Source organism: Medicago sativa, chromosome 5 (assembly GCF_051527215.1).
Source record: "Medicago sativa cultivar Bolivia chromosome 5, Bolivia_mono, whole genome shotgun sequence".
NCBI lineage: Eukaryota > Viridiplantae > Streptophyta > Magnoliopsida > Fabales > Fabaceae > Medicago > Medicago sativa.
The window spans coordinates 4,724,667-4,741,868 of record NC_140753.1 but is presented as its reverse complement, the minus strand read 5'-3'; the positions used below and the strand labels follow the sequence as shown (position 1 = coordinate 4,741,868).

The window sequence follows — 17,202 nt, the reverse complement described above, 5'->3', positions numbered from 1 at the left end:
TTTCTATTCCTTACGTATTACTTATGGATTTTTATGAATAAATGTTGAACAGGACTTATGAGATTTTTATGATGAGGCCTGCGTGCCAAAGACTTTTATTATGTTGAACTAATTTCCGCTGCGAAGTTTTGAAATACTTATGTTAAATGATTTTGAAGAATAAATAGTTATTTTTTCAGTTTATGAATTTTTAAGAAGTGTAGCATTCCGTTTAAAGTTGTTAAACTCTGATTTTATTTATGAAAATTTTCTTGTTGGGAAAACGGGGTGTTACAATTGGTATCAGAGCAGGTCGGTCCGTCCGGCCAAGTAGATGAGTCGTTGTGTCGTGTCGTCATGTTATCTAGTTAGTAGTTATGTTTTTTTATGTGATCATGTTTAACTGACTAACTTGATGTGGTTTTTGTGTTTTGTTTGAAGAAGTAATGACTAAATTTATTTTCTATTGTGCTTGAATTTCGAGGACGAAATTCTTTTAAGTTGGGGAGAGTTGTAACGCCCTCCTTTTTATTTAATTATTTTAATTAGTTTTAGAATATATTTATATATTTATATGATGTATATGAGGGATATATGATTTGTTGAGATTAGATGTCTTTTTATAATTTAGTTAATATATTTTGTTGAGTGATATTTTGTTATGTTATATGTTGGTATTTACTAGCATAATATATTTGTTAATTGTTATAGATATATATTTGTTATTTGGTGTATTATTATATATTTAGTAGAGAAATATTATTTATTAAAATATGAGGATTATTAGTGTGAGTAAAATTGGAGGTTAGAATAGAAAGAAGAATAAGTTGTTGGGCCTAAATAGATTTGGGAAGAATATTTTAGTATTATAAATAGAGAAGCTTAAGTTAGAAAGAGTTTACCTAAAACCGCTTTTTGGAAAAGAGGAGAACAAGAAAGAAGAGAAGAGAAGAGAAAAGTCAAGAGAAGAGGAGAAGACCTTAGGAAAGAAGAACCCTGCTGCTGATTCAAGAATTAATCTAAGGTGAGGGTGAGACTATCTTGCATTAATATTAAGTTGTTAAATCATTAGATTACATCTAACAAGTTGGGGAGAGTTTGTGAGGATTGAGGAATTAGGGTTTTAAGTGAAGAATTGAGGATTAACCGATGAAAAGTTGTTAGATTGATGTAGAAACTGTGTACAGACCTTAGATAATCCATAGGATGATTATTAGATATAGTTTTGAGGTTAGAACCATGGAATTGGATGAGATGTCTGTGAGTTTAAGAATTAGGGTTTAAGAATTGTAATAGGTTGTTAATAGATTTAAGAACTCTTTGAATTTGTATACAGTAGGTTGATGAATAATTAGTGTTCTAATGATTGGGTAATCATAGAGTAATGATTAGGGCCAAGTTTGGAGAGTATTGGATCGAAAACGGAGTCGAAAAGATTTCCCTAAGGCGAAATCGCAGCTGAACTGCGATTTTACTGACAGTGTGCAAAACGCGTTTTTATTGTCTCAGTTTGACAAGTTTAAGTTCCGAACTGGGTTTAGGTGTAAACACAAAAGTTGTAGGTATGGATGTTAGCTTTCTAATGCCGTTGGTCTCACGTCAAAATGATTTATAGAACTTGAGTTATGGTCAAATTACTGCACGTAGGTCACAGTGAATTTTTATGGACTTTCAGCACAACTTTTCCGAATTTAAAATAAAAACTGGTACTGATCGGTACAGAATTGGTCTTAGGCGTAAACATGAAAGTTTTAGATAATTTTGTTAGCTTTCCAGTGGCTTTGGTTTGACGTGGAAATGATGTTTGGTCTTTGAGTTATGATGAAAATACTACAGGGAGGTCTTAGCGAAATTGTACGGTGACAGCCTTCTCTGTTTCATGTTTTTGCGTTTTGTTCATATGTTTCTGTTTTGAATTGAACTTTGTTGTAAACATGAAAGTTGTTGATATTTGTGATATCTTTCCAATAGCTTTGGTTTGACATGAAAATATGTTGTGGATAATTTATTATGTTTTTACAAAGATACATAGTGAATTATTGTTGATGTTTAAATACGATGTTATATGAAGTTGTTTATGATTGATGAATATGATGTTTTAAGATGTTGTTTATTATCATTTGATATTGTTATATTATGATATGACATGAATTATTTATGTGATCCATATGTTGTCAAGATGTTAAGATGATAAGAGTTGTTAAGTCGTCAAGTCGTTATGAAGTCATCAAGTTATTAAGATGTTATGTTGTCAAGATATCAAGATGTTAGGATGTCATAGATGTTCATGAAGTTGTCTAAGTTGTAGGAAGTTGAGTCCATTGCATACTCATATACGTTGGTTGGGGGCTTGATGCTCTGGAATGCTTAGTCATTCACACGATTGGTTGGGAGCTTGATGCTCTGAAGAGCCTATTTACGCTCATATAAGTTGGTTGGGAGCTTGATGCTCTGAAGAGCCTATTTACGCTCATATAAGTTGGTTGGGAGCTTGATGTTCTGTATTGGTACCAAATGCATTTGCATATCAAGAGGTTTTTAATATGATTTAAGATGTGAAGTTGTCGAGTTGTCAAGTTGTTAAGTTGTTAAGATGCTAAGATAATTTGAGATGTTAAGAGTTGCATAGTCGAGTTGAGTCGCATTGTCGAGTTAAGTGAGGTTTGATTATGAAGTTTGATTGTGATTCGATGATTATGATTTAATGATGATGTTTGTTTATGAAGTTTGTCGCGTCATTTTTTGGAGATCAAGGCTATTTGATTAGCTTTTGACTCACTTGATTATTTCACGACTGAACATTTAATTTTTTAAAGGAAAAGGGGAAAAAAGTTCAAACTACCCCATTTTGAAAAGATTTAGGGTTCGGGGGTTAGTTACATAAAGGGAAGGTATTAGCACCCTTTATGTCCGTAGTACTCTACGGGAACCTCTTGGTTTTATTTAAATAATGTGCTATAACTTGCTTATTTTTTGAAGAAAAAAGAATTTGAAATGATTAATAAAGGAGGACCTAATTATCTACATTTTATTGATTTGGAAGGACGAGTGTCCTCTGCCTACGTACCCGTGAGGGATCAAAACCTCGTAGTTCGGGGTAGAAATTGACGTTTGATTGGTTGAGTGTTTTTTAATGTTTGAAAAAAGTTTTAAAATGAAAAGCCAAGTGGCAAATGAGTATTTGTTTGTGTTTTTTATATTAAAGAAAATGGACTCGAAGCAGAATTAAATTGATTGATATTTGACTTAAGAAAATAAAATGAAAAGACGGTCACTTGATTTAAGATCAATGTTTGTTTAAGAAAAATATTTTTTTGTGATTTTGAACTATTTGCATGTTTTTTTTGTTTTTTTGAATAATTGGACTAAAAATTAAACTAACGGAGCTAAAATGTAAAGCGTAGGTACCTTATGGTGGCGTTGGACCACCACAAGGACCTTCTACCTAGACTAACAAGTATAAAAAGTAAACATGCACCCACACACACATGCGCCTAAACTATTACAAAAAACCTATTAATACATGCTAAGGTCTGCGGAAATAAATAAATTACATTTAAACCTATTATACATTCTAAGGTATGCAGAGGAAATAAACATGTATATTTACATTAAGCCTAATATTTTACATTCTAAGTAGTGCAATAAAAAATAAATGACATAAAAAATGACTATGTAAATATGCATGAAGATAATCCTAGACTAAAAAATGCATGAATGATTTTTACAATAGCCTAATATATATTCTAAATTATGTGCAATAAACTACAAACCAAATTAAAATATGAAATACTAAAACAAAACTGAAATATGCATGAACTATTTATATTCAAGCTTAGTGTACAAACTATATCCATGTTAATAAAATAAGTAGCGAAAAGTTAGGTATGCATAAACCTAAACTAAAAATGCATGGATGATTTAATTAAAATGCTAATAAGAAATGAAATGTGACGAATAGAAATAAAATGCCATAATGGAAAAATGCATGAGGGAATTAAACAAGATGTAGTAATAAATATGAATGCAGGGGGGTGCAAGCAGTGAGCAGGTAGGTGTAGAGATTAAAAAAAAAAAGGAGCTGGGCTCAGGTTAAACGAACCGGGTCGGTTCACCCAGAGGGTCGGGTCGACCCAGTAGTATAAAGGGGGGTGAGACCCTTCTCCTATGAAGCCCGGATACGTAGTGCGATACGGGTACGATACGATACGGGTACGCGAATACGCGAAATTTTTAAAATTTAGGATACGATACGGCTAAGATACGTTAACAAAATATTTATATTAAAATTTATATGAGTGTAAAATGCTTAAAAAAACATTGATTACTTATACTATATAATCATAAAAGTCACAATTTACAAAAAAATAAAATGCATATGATCAAAATAAAAAATGTAAAGTTTTTGTATAAATCATATTCTATTTTCATTCATATGTTATGATATCAACAAATGTATCAATAAAAGAACACAAAACAAAGTTTGTTTAATGTTGACTGATTAAATCTCCCCTCTCTCGTTACTTTCATCAACCAAAATCATAATATTTAATTTGTTAATCGAAAAATAATTATAGTGATTCGTATCTTAAATTTTCACAACACAATCTCATTTTTATACACTTCACTTTTTTTTGGATACGTCTCTGTGAAGTATCTTATAAGTATCTGTGTGTATCCGTCGAGTATCTTATAAGTATCCGATAAAATATATATTTTAAATTAAAATAATTAATTCCGATACTTCTGGGATACGGTATCCGAAGTATCCGCGGAGTATCGGTATCCGATACGTATCCGACACGGGTACGGCACCATTTTGGAGTATCCGGGCTTCATAGCCCTTCTCTAGTCATTTTCCACATGACTTTCTCTCTCTACTTTTCTTTCCTTCACGAGAGCTCTACCCTCTCTCTTCTCTCTCTGTGCTCACAACTTCCTATCTTCTTCTCCTTCACTCTATTTCAATTTTTCTTTTAAGTTTTTTTTCTTCTCCTAAATCCATTCTTATTCTTCTTTGATTCAATTCCTCCTTCTCTTATACTCCTTCTTTTACTTTCTATTTCTTTTCTCTATTCAATTTATTTCCTTTCCTAAATTTCTCCTCGTTTTCTAAAAAACTTAAGAAAAAAAGAAGAACAAAGCCATGGAACAAAAGTATACCTTTGAGTTATTGATTTTGTGTTGGGTGACAAGTTTGACTGAGTTGTACGGCCGACAGTGCTGGGACGGTTGATTGTCGTGCTTCGACGGTTGATTGATGTGGATGACGAGTTTTGACGGTTTGTGCCTGGTGCTGGACTCGACGTCGGTTGCGTGTTGGTCCTCTTGGATTGTTGATGAAAACTGTCTATGCGACCTTGAATTTGCAGGTTGTTGATTTGTTGATGGTTGTCGACTGTGTTGGTGACGGATTGGAATCGAATGGCTTGGTGTGATTGCGTTGAATCGGTCGCCTTATATGTGTTGTTGTGTGTTGTGCGTTTCTGGTTTTGGCTTGTGTGCGTGTGGTTCGTTGTGGTTGTTTGCGACGGCTGTGTGTGTGTGTCGATCTGAAACGGTGTTGTGTTGTTTGGGTGCCGCAAGGGTGATAGGTTCGCCTGTTTGGGATAGTTTGATGAGTTTGGTCGTGATGAGGCTGTATATATCGTTTCTTTGGGACTGGCTGATTTCAAAACTGTAACGTGGATTTGTTACAATCTCTTTGAGGTTTGTGTGTATGCGCAAATTGGTACTGAGAATTGGATTTCAATTGGATTTAGTTGTTTCGGGGTTTTATTGATGATTTTGTACCTTTGAAATGTGCAGGTTTATGGCCTTGAGGGTTGCGTGATACTTTGTTGTGGATTTAGTCGCTGGATCGTGGTGTTGTGTCGAATTCGGATGTGTCGGATTTGAAACAGTTTGGGGTCGGATTGTATGATGGCTGCAGGTTCTTTGTAGGTTTTTTTTGCGTGAAAAAGAGATGAGTAAATAGCAGGTTGTGTTGAATTTTTTGGCCCCCCTTCTTGTGTGTTTTGCAGGTTTAATTTATAGGGAATGGATTTTGATTAGGGTTTGTTAGAAAGTAGCACAAAAATTGTGGCTTTGGATTGGGATGGAAAAGGGATGAACGTGTTGTTTGTTGTTGGCTTGATGAAAAAGTTCCTAGAATTGTGATTGATGCATTTGGACGTTTTTTAACCTTATTTGGACTTATCTAATAATGAAAAATGAATAATAATGAAAATAATAAAAATGGGATAATAATTAAAAAAAAGACTTGGACTTATCACTAAAAGGTAATTAATAAAAAGAAATAATAAAAAACTAAAAATTAAAATTGATTAAAAAATAAAAGATGGAATTAAAGATTAAAAAAAGAAAAAAGAAGAGGGCCCGACTCGGAACCAATTATGAGGTATATTTAAATACCTCTCTGCCGAATTTTTCACTGAAAATCAAAGATCGATCAGAATCAAGCGACGTATGAATGTAGGGTCCATCGACACGTGTCAGTGGTATCTTAGGTCAAAAATTGGGGTATGACAGATGCCCCTATTTAAGTTTCTTCGTCCGAAGATTTGAAGATGGAATCTTTAATTCGATCGGAGCGAAGAGACTTAAATACAAAGTACAACAATTTTGGACCTAAGATGCTATGAATGCTCGTGAAATGCTTGTATGAATGCAGGACGACAAAGTTGACCTGACTGAGACGAGAAACAACAACGGGATACCGAAGTTCGTTAAAGAAGGGGATCCGACTCTGCTGGGGAGTGTAGTCTCACTGGGGAAAAGATTGTCTACTACCGTACCAGTTTGAGACGATAGCTTTAATGAAGACAAGACTTTATAGCGATATCTCTTGGACAGCTAAACTGGGGATGACATTGAAGAAAATAAAATGTGATTCCAAACTGAACATGACGAAAGGTGGACTCAAGCTGTCCGTTGTTTAGGACTCGCCACTTGAAACAAGATAAAGGTAGACTCAAGCTGTCCGTTGTTTAGGACTCGCCACTTGAAACAAGATAAAGGTAGACTCAAGCTGTCCGTTGTTTAGGACTCGCCACTTGAAACAAGATAAAATGTAGACTCAAGTTGTCCGTTGTTTAGGACTCGCCACTTGAAACAAGATAAAATGTAGACTCAAGCTGTCCGTTGTTTAGGACTCGCCACTTGAAACAAGATAAAGGTAGACTCAAGCTGTCCATTGTTTGGGACTTGCCACTTGAAACAAGATAAAATGTAGACTCAAGCTGTCCGTTGTTTAGGACTTGCCACTTGACACTGACGGGTGACATCTCTTGACCAGACACACTGGGGATGACACTTTTGATGATGAGAAGGTAAATGTTAGACGCTCATGCGTAGAAACTTGCGGCTTGACACAATGATAAGTAGAGACCAAATTGAAAAGACATGACCGAAACAAGATTTTGGTGACCAATGCAATCATGTATGAATTGATATTGCGTATATGATATGTATGAATGTATGAATAAGTGAAGGTATTTATGTATGATTGTATGAATGTATGATTGTATGGATGTATGAATGTAACTTGTATGATTGTATGAACTGTATATGACAGACGACTCGATGAAACGAGACAAGACAGGTACGATGGGAGGCGGACTGATATCGCAGTACAAATACTCGGCAAACTTCCTTGGAGATGATATTATTGTGAACAAATTGAGCCATTGATGGTGTAAACCTGGCACAAGGTAGCAACTGATGAATCTTGGGGAGAAAGCCCATTGTTGACCAAAAGTATGGAAGAAGCCGCCATTTGTAAACCGACGCAGAGTGCTCTTTACCTGGCATGCTTCAACAGTCATTTTTTTTTGTATATATTTTTTTTTGAAAATCCCTAACTTTTGCCTGGACCGCCCTTTCGGGTTTTCAGTCCACCGGGAATATATTCTTTTTTTGTGCCCCTAATTTTTGCCTGGACCGCCCTTTCGGGTTTTCAGTCCACCGGGACGCTCTCTATTGCCTAAGTCGCCTTTTCAAGTTTTTCGACCTAGCGAGCATTGATTTTTTTTTTATATCATTTTTTGTATATTTTTTTGACTGTGAAAGCATCTTGCTTGAAGCAGAGGTCCCCTCCATTGTGTTTAGACATGTTTCTCTTTTGGAGTGTAACCGTTCTCAAGGCGCATACTGATGTACGCTTCAACTACTCATAAGTTCAAAGAGAGTGTGCTTGTTGTTCACACTTGTCAAAAGATGTAAAAAAAGTTTTGTATTTTGAAATTTTTTGCTTCGAGTATTGCCATCAAAAATAGAAGAAATTTTGCAAATGGAATAAATGAGAGTTCCGAATAATTGGGCACAGGCTCAAATTTGATGAATTGAGTGGGGACCTGCCAATGGCATGGCTCCACGGATCTTTGAAAAATTTGGAAAATGGTAAATATATGGGAAGGTACATTGAACACATATAACTGTTATACTCCCTGACAACTTTGAATGCCCCAGTTCCGAGTCTTTGCTTTGCAGATGCTTCGAATCGGAGGTTCTTTGATAGCAGGTATGTCCCATGCTTTGAATCAGAGGTTCTTCGCTGGCAGGTATGCCCCAAGTCGATGGTGCTGACTGATGCAGTTACTTTGTCTTTTTATCCTTAACTTTTGCATAGATCGCCCTTTTGGGGTTTTCAATCTACCAGGATAATCATCATCATTTTTTTTTGTCTCTAATTTTTGCCTGGACCGCCCTTTCGGGTTTTCAGTCCACCAAGACGCTCATTTTTGCCTAAGCCGCCTTTTCAGGTTTGCGACTTATCGAGCTTTCTATTTTTGACAGAGTATTTCTTGACTGCACCGACATTCATATGACGTGTGTGTTTGTCACCATCCGTAGTTGTAAGAGTCATTGCACATGGGCCTTCATAATTAGGCGTCCACTTGCCCCTGGAGTCTGGTTGGAAAGTAGTACAAAGTTCCCTTCTTGAAATTCATGGGGATGAACCTTTTTGTTAGAAGCTTGTTTCAAACCTCTTTTGATATATTTGTACAAGGTCGTCATGAGTTTAGATTCGATCAAGCTTGGACTTTAGTAGAACTCCTATTAACGGGACTTCAACCTCCACGGGAAGCACTATCTCCATGTTGTATATTGGGGAAGGAGGGGGGGTTGCCCCTGTTGAAATGTGTACTGAAGTACGATATCCGTGCGAGGCAACGGTAACATCTCATGCCAGTCTTCGTGAGTGACTGCCATCTTCTGAACAATGTTCTTGATTTTGTTTGCAGCTTTGACGGATAAGATGCCCCCAGTATGTGAGAGATCTCATTGGGAGTCTCCCCATCCTTCCCTACTTCAGCTTCGGACACAGGGAACTCAAAGTTGGAAGAGAGTACATGGTTAATGTGTTCAACAGGTTTATTAATGCATGATTTGATTATTGATTTTGACAAGTATAAGTTATGATTATGCAGATATTTGAGAATGATTACATTTTTTGGTTTTTTGTATTACCATTTTTCCAGAAAAAACACAAAATAAAACAAAGTCGGGATCAAAACGACCTTTTTATTAATGATGAAAATGCTTAAAGCAAAAAGCCCTACACCAGTTCACTTTCGTCTCGGGCAGAACGAAAGTTTTTTTTTTTGAAAAGCAGCAAACAACAAACCAACGCATTTTTTGAACAGATAAGTAGTAGAAGGAACATCAAAAACGACCCAAATGTGGCTTGCAAGTCCGAATTCAATCTTCGAAGAGCAATATATTGGCTTCAATCAGCTTCTGGACTTCAATCTTTAAAGAGAGACAGTGCTCAATGTCATGGCCGGGTGCTCCTTGATGAAAGGCACATGAGAGGTCAGGTTGATACCCAACCGGCAACTCGTTAGGCACCTGAGGAGGCTTTCTAGTTTTGACAAGATGGTAAGCAGCTCCGCATACGTCATTGGGATTGGGTCAAACTGCATCTTTGGAGCCTGTTGTCGAGGCTGTTGTTGCTGTTGGCGTTCAGGCCCTTGCTGGAACTGCGGCTGATTTTGCGAAGCTACCAGTGAAACCACCAGCGTGCTCAGTCTCTCTGAATCGGCCTGGAGTGTTGTGATCTCTTGTTCAGACTGATATGTTCACTCTTTTTGTTTGCACGAGTGTTGTAGGTGCGAGTTGGCTTTGGACGAGGACAGTCGGACCACTTTTGAAACAGATTGACCCTTTTTATGGAAAAGAAATATTTGTGAGACTCGAAATTGAGACAATGAAATGCAAAATGATGCATGATGCTATGCAAAAAATAGACACACATTTTTTTATATCGAAGGACTTATAAAAGCAAATTTGTAAACATCATAATTGAAAATTTCATTGAAGAATTAAAGTACGAGATAATTCCCTTTTAACAAAACTGAGCCAAGGGATAGACTCCAAAGTACGTCACAAAAAGCTAGAAAATAACATAAAGTGGTGAAACAACTGGGAATATCTTGAGCTTTTGTAGTGGACTACTCCTCGAAGTCCGGGTGTGCCCCTGCGAAGAAATCCATGCGCTCCTTCTTGCTGATAAATTGTGCGAGCCTCGTACTTTGAGCTTGAATCTGAGCGTTTTTCTCGATCAATTGTCGCTCTTTGTTGAGGAGCTCATGCTTGAGCTGCAGTATTTCCACATCTTTATCCCCTACTTCAGACATAGCTTCCTCGTACTTCCTTTTCCAAGTGGTACACACACGGTTTAAGTCAGCCATTTTCTCTTGGTACTTTTCTTGGGTACTAAGGGGTAGGGGTAAAGGTATTGTTGGAGTGGTTGAGGACAAGTACCTCGGTATAGGGTAAGGCATCATATACTCAGCAGCTCTATCGATTACCCATTGGGTATAGGTTTCATAAGTGAGGTCTGACTTGCCCCCTAATTGATTGCTGTTTTTCCTGCGGATGGTACGCCAAGCTTTCACGAACTGGTCTCTCATACCTTTGCTATCGGTGAGGTTAAGATAGAATGTGCCCTCTAGTGCAATGTTGCAAGGCTTTTCTTTCATAGGATACCCGAACTGTCGTCTAGCTAGGATAGGGTTGTAGCTGATTCCCCCATGAATACCGAGGAGAGGCACATTACCGAAATCTCCACATGAGTCAATGATGGTTCCGGTGTCGTAAGCTGGGTTGTACCAAACTACATCAGCTGGAGCAAGGGACATGATTTTTTCAGAGTATATAGCTTTGTCTTTGGAGAGGTAGAATTGAGGTAGGTGTGAGATGTACCACCTATAGAGTAAAGGTGCACAACAAAGGATGGTTCCACCCTGCTTATCGGTTCTATGGTGGATGGAGTGGTAAGTATCAGCAAGGAGAGTAGGGACAGGGTTTTTGGTGAGGAAAATTTGGATGGCATTAGCATCGACAAAACCATTAACGTTGGGGAAAAGCACAAGGCCATATATGAGCAAGGCCAGGATGGACTCGAAAGCAACAGTATTCTTTGATGCAGCAAAAATGTTGGCTTTACTGATTAGGAATTTGGAAGTTAGCCCCTGGATTTTCTCTTTCCCTTTGGTAGTGAGGTTATCAGTTATGTCGGATATCTTGAGGTGAAGGGCTTTTGCAATATCTGATGCCTTAGGGGGACCCTCGAGACCACTGAAAGGTATTCTGTCAAGTACTGGTAAGCCGACCAAGTAGGAATACTCTTCAAGGGTGGGGACAAGCTGGTAGTCCGGGAAGGTGAAGCAGTGGAGACGAGGATCGTAGAATTGGACCAGAGTCTTGAGGATCCCTTCGTCGAACTTTGTATTGAGAATCTTGAGCATCTTCCCATGGTGAGATTGAAACCTCGCTCGATTAATGATGACATCTCCCAAACTCCTCAAGCTTTCCAGATCTTGGCTTTGGAAGCTATACTTCTTAATACTCCTAGTAGTCATATCTACAATGTTTACAAAAAAACTTGTTTAAGTCCTTCGATATTTTTTTTTAATGAGAAAAAGAATTTGTTTTATGAATGAATGCATGTATGCATGATTATGCTAACACAAATGGTGAAATTATGGTGAGGTTAAGTCCACATGTTGGAGACAAGGGTAACAACGCCATTTGGTAAGGACTATGGTTTCATTTGCACTTGTAACAAGGGTTCTACCAAGTTCCCAAATTGCAACTACCCTTATGAATATATCGGTGTATAGGAATGCTCCTAGTCCAATATCATCCACAAGGAAGTCTAGTTTGAGTGTAGTATTGCGTGACAACTAAAGTCAAGAATGCTCTTGGTTTAGCCACCGCACTACGTCCTAAAAAGGCCAAGATGGGTTAAGGGTTACTAAGGTCCACGGCTTCGACGGACACTCACATTGAAAGTAATAACGTCGACATGAATGCTCATGACAACAAGAGTACTACCTTCCGTGAGGCCTCCACCGAGTAGGGTTATCACATGTGCACATGGTCCAAGAATGCTCTTGGTATGACACTATGATTATGCCCCGTCCTATCTTATATTTCTCTCAAGTCCGGGTTAGGACTTATCTCACCACTCACGTTAAAAGAAGGGAGAAAGAAGGAGAAGGGAGAACATATATATACAGGTATTTCCATCTTTTATTTTTTTGATTTTTTAAGCAAGTTATAGCACAAAATTTAAATAAGACCAAGTTAGGCTCAACCCTCTTAGGGGTCTCCCCAGTGAAGTCGCCATTTCTGTCGCGTCATTTTTTGGAGATCAAGGCTATTTGATTAGCTTTAGACTCACTTGATTATTTCACGACTGAACATTTAATTTTTTAAAGGAAAAGGGGAAAAAAGTTCAAACTACCCCATTTTGAAAAGATTTAGGGTTCGGGGGTTAGTTACATAAAGGTAAGGTATTAGCACCCTTTATGTCCGTAGTACTCTACGGGAACCTCTTGGTTTTATTTAAATAATGTGCTATAACTTGCTTATTTTTTGAAGAAAAAAGAATTTGAAATGATTAATAAAGGAGGACCTAATTATCTACATTTTATTGATTTGGAAGGATGAGTGTCCTCTGCCTACGTACCCGTGAGGGATCAAAACCTCGTAGTTCGGGGTAGAAATTGACGTTTGATTGGTTGAGTGTTTTTTAATGTTTGAAAAAAGTTTTAAAATGAAAAGCCAAGTGGCAAATGAGTATTTGTTTGTGTTTTTTATATTAAAGAAAATGGACTCGAAGCAGAATTAAATTGATTGATATTTGACTTAAGAAAATAAAATGAAAAGACGGTCACTTGATTTAAGATCAAGGTTTGTTTAAGAAAAATATTTTTTTGTGATTTTGAACTATTTGCATGTTTTTTTTGTTTTTTTGAATAATTGGACTAAAAATTAAACTAACGGAGCTAAAATGTAAAGCGTAGGTACCTTATGGTGGCGTTGGACCACCACAAGGACCTTCTACCTAGACTAACAAGTATAAAAAGTAAACATGCACCCACACACACACATGCGCCTAAACTATTACAAAAAACCTATTAATACATGCTAAGGTCTGCGGAAATAAATAAATTACATTTAAACCTATTATACATTCTAAGGTATGCAGAGGAAATAAACATGTATATTTACATTAAGCCTAATATTTTACATTCTAAGTAGTGCAATAAAAAATAAATGACATAAAAAATGACTATGTAAATATGCATGAAGATAATCCTAGACTAAAAAATGCATGAATGATTTTTACAATGGCCTAATATATATTCTAAATTATGTGCAATAAACTACAAACCAAATTAAAATATGAAATACTAAAACAAAACTGAAATATGCATGAACTATTTATATTCAAGCTTAGTGTACAAACTATATCCATGTTAATAAAATAAGTAGCGAAAAGTTAGGTATGCATAAACCTAAACTAAAAATGCATGGATGATTTAATTAAAATGCTAATAAGAAATGAAATGTGACGAATAGAAATAAAATGCCATAATGGAAAAATGCATGAGGGAATTAAACAAGATGTAGTAATAAATATGAATGCAGGGGGGTGCAAGCAGTGAGCAGGTAGGTGTAGAGATTAAAAAAAAAAAAGAGCTGGGCTCAGGTTAAACGAACCGGGTCGGTTCACCCAGAGGGTCGGGTCGACCCAGTAGTATAAAGGGGGGTGAGACCCTTCTCTAGTCATTTTCCACATGACTTTCTCTCTCTACTTTTCTTTCCTTCACGAGAGCTCTACCCTCTCTCTTCTCTCTCTGTGCTCACAACTTCCTATCTTCTTCTCCTTCACTCTATTTCAATTTTTCTTTTAAGTTTTTTTCTTCTCCTAAATCCATTCTTATTCTTCTTTGATTCAATTCCTCCTTCTCTTATACTCCTTCTTTTACTTTCTATTTCTTTTCTCTATTCAATTTATTTCCTTTCCTAAATTTCTTCTCGTTTTCTAAAAAACTTAAGAAAAAAAGAAGAACAAAGCCATGGAACAAAAGTATACCTTTGAGTTTTTGATTTTGTGTTGGGTGACAAGTTTGACTGAGTTGTACGGCCGACAGTGCTGGGACGGTTGATTGTTGTGCTTCGACGGTTGATTGATGTGGATGACGAGCTGTGACGGTTTGTGCCTGGTGCTGGACTCGACGTCGGTTGCGTGTTGGTCCTCTTGGATTGTTGATGAAAACTGTCTATGCGACCTTGAATTTGCAGGTTGTTGATTTGTTGATGGTTGTCGACTGTGTTGGTGACGGATTGGAATCGAATGGCTTGGTGTGATTGCGTTGAATCGGTCGCCTTATGTGTGTTGTTGTGTGTTGTGCGTTTCTGGTTTTGGCTTGTGTGCGTGTGGTTCGTTGTGGTTGTTTGCGACGGCTGTGTGTGTGTGTCGATCTGAAACGGTGCTGTGTTGTTTGGGTGCTGCAAGGGTGATAGGTTCGCCGGTTTGGGATAGTTTGATGAGTTTGGTCGTGATGAGGCTGTATGTATCGTTTCTTTGGGACTGGCTGATTTCAAAACTGCAACGTGGATTTGTTACAATCTCTTTGAGGTTTGTGTGTATGCGCAAATTGGTACTGAGAATTGGATTTCAATTGGATTTAGTTGTTTCGGGGTTTTATTGATGATTTTGTACCTTTGAAACGTGCAGGTTTATGGCCTTGAGGGTTGCGTGATACTTTGTTGTGGATTTAGTCGCTGGATCGTGGTGTTGTGTCGAATTCGGATGTGTCGGATTTGAAACAGTTTGGGGTCGGATTGTATGATGGCTGCAGGTTCTTTGTAGGTTTTTTTTTTGCGTGAAAAAGAGATGAGTAAATAGCAGGTTGTGTTGAATTTTTTGGCCCCCCTTCTTGTGTGTTTTGCAGGTTTAATTTATAGGGAATGGATTTTGATTAGGGTTTGTTAGAAAGTACCACAAAAATTGTGGCTTTGGATTGGGATGGAAAAGGGATGAACGTGTTGTTTGTTGTTGGCTTGATGAAAAAGTTCCTAGAATTGTGATTGATGCATTTGGACGTTTTTTAACCTTATTTGGACTTATCTAATAATGAAAAATGAATAATAATGAAAATAATAAAAATGGGATAATAATTAAAAAAAAGACTTGGACTTATCACTAAAAGGTAATTAATAAAAAGAAATAATAAAAAACTAAAAATTAAAATTGATTAAAAAATAAAAGATGGAATTAAAGATTAAAAAAAGAAAAAAGAAGAGGGCCCGACTCGGAACCAATTATGAGGTATTTTTAAATACCTCTCTGTCGAATTTTTCACTGAAAATCAAAGATCGATCAGAGTCAAGCGACGTATGAATGTAGGGTCCATCGACACGTGTCAGTGGTATCTTAGGTCAAAAATTGGGGTATGACAAAGTTGATTATGAACTTGATTATGAAGTTGTTTTCGATAAATGCTATGTTTTGATAATGATACTTATGTGAATTACATTATGATGCTTATGATTATTATTGATGTTAGATGTTATGTGATTTATGATAAGATGTTATGTGATTTATGATAAGATGTTATGTGATTATGATAAGGTGTTTGTGACTATTAATTGATGACATGTGATGATGTTTTATGATTAATAATTGAGGTATTTGATGAAGTATATGACTAATGTAGGAAGAATAATGACACTAGTTAAGGAAGTTTAAGTTATTAGATATGATTAATGCATTATAAGATGTTTAAGTTGTTGAATGTACTTTATATGATTTATATGTTTAATATTATTGTTTGAGAAATCTCACCCCTCTGCTTGGAAATGTTGCTCTTCGTATGGGTAACTTGCAGGTAACCATGATTAGTTGCGGTCGTGAGTGGACTCCTCACAAGTGTGTCTTAGGTGCTCTGATACGTAACGGGATGAGATTATGTCTTCTATTTCTATTCCTTACGTATTACTTATGGATTTTTATGAATAAATGTTGAACAGGACTTATGAGATTTTTATGATGAGGCCTGCGTGCCAAAGACTTTTATTATGTTGAACTAATTTCCTCTGCGAAGTTTTGAAATACTTATGTTAAATGATTTTGAAGAATAAATTGTTATTTTTTCAGTTTATGAATTTTTAAGAAGTGTAGCATTCCGTTTAAAGTTGTTAAACTCTGATTTTATTTATGAAAATTTTCTTGTTGGGAAAACGGGGTGTTACAAATCTCACCGTAAAATTTGAAAACGATAAAATGAAAACTTTGTTCTATTTTGCTCTGCTTGGCTACTTCACTCCACATTTTTTTTTGGTCAAGTAGCATAGCGGTTAGATAAATTTACCTTGAACGTGATTAAATGGGTATTCAGGGTTTGAATCCGGACCCTTGTATATATTATACATTATCCTTACTAAGTGAGCTAAGTTTACAGAGGCTACTTCACTCCTCATTATTATACTCCTTTCTGATTATTCGAACAGTGTATGACTTAATTTTATTTGAATATAATATAATTTTTTTTGTGGTGACCGAGGTTTGAACCCCGAACCTTGCATATATTATGCATTGTTCTTACCAACTGAGCTAAGTTCACGAGGACATAATATAAAAAATGTTTACTCAAAATTTATGGGGGTTGACCCAAGTCATTGTACAAAATATGAAGAAGAAAAAAAACACACACATATTTGAGTCACAAATTTACAACCATATTATTTTGTCCTATTTCGTGTTTAAAAGAAAAAGGGCAAAAGAAAGTAATATATTTAGGAAATGATCAAATTAATTATACTATTGTAATACGATTAAATTGTTACACTCTTACTAAATCAATTGTTGGCTTGAAAAAAATGGTTTGGGTGCATTTTTGGTTTCAATTCATTGGGGCTGGC

The 17,202-nt window shown here is 36.4% G+C and overlaps 1 protein-coding gene and 2 long non-coding RNA genes across 3 annotated transcripts; 2 read left to right on the top strand and 1 right to left on the bottom strand.

Moving 5' to 3' along the window:
• Positions 1–5,279: 5,279 nt before the first annotated feature.
• LOC146919359 (uncharacterized) lies at positions 5,280–6,146 on the top strand. The gene is made up of 2 exons (XR_015011471.1): positions 5,280–5,688; positions 5,788–6,146. It is a non-coding gene; the product is annotated as an uncharacterized LOC146919359 (long non-coding RNA).
• Positions 6,147–10,208: 4,062 nt separating this feature from the next.
• On the bottom strand, positions 10,209–15,213 carry LOC146919358 (uncharacterized). The gene is made up of 2 exons (XM_085712697.1): positions 14,372–15,213; positions 10,209–11,848 (listed from the first exon to the last, which is right to left on the bottom strand). The coding sequence occupies exon 2, from the start codon at positions 11,844–11,846 to the stop codon at positions 10,434–10,436; it is 1,413 nt and encodes a 470-aa protein (XP_085568823.1). The 5' UTR covers positions 11,847–11,848; positions 14,372–15,213; the 3' UTR covers positions 10,209–10,433.
• Positions 14,765–15,377, top strand: LOC146919357 (uncharacterized). The gene is made up of 2 exons (XR_015011470.1): positions 14,765–14,917; positions 15,017–15,377. It is a non-coding gene; the product is annotated as an uncharacterized LOC146919357 (long non-coding RNA).
• The last annotated feature ends 1,825 nt before the right edge of the window (positions 15,378–17,202 follow it).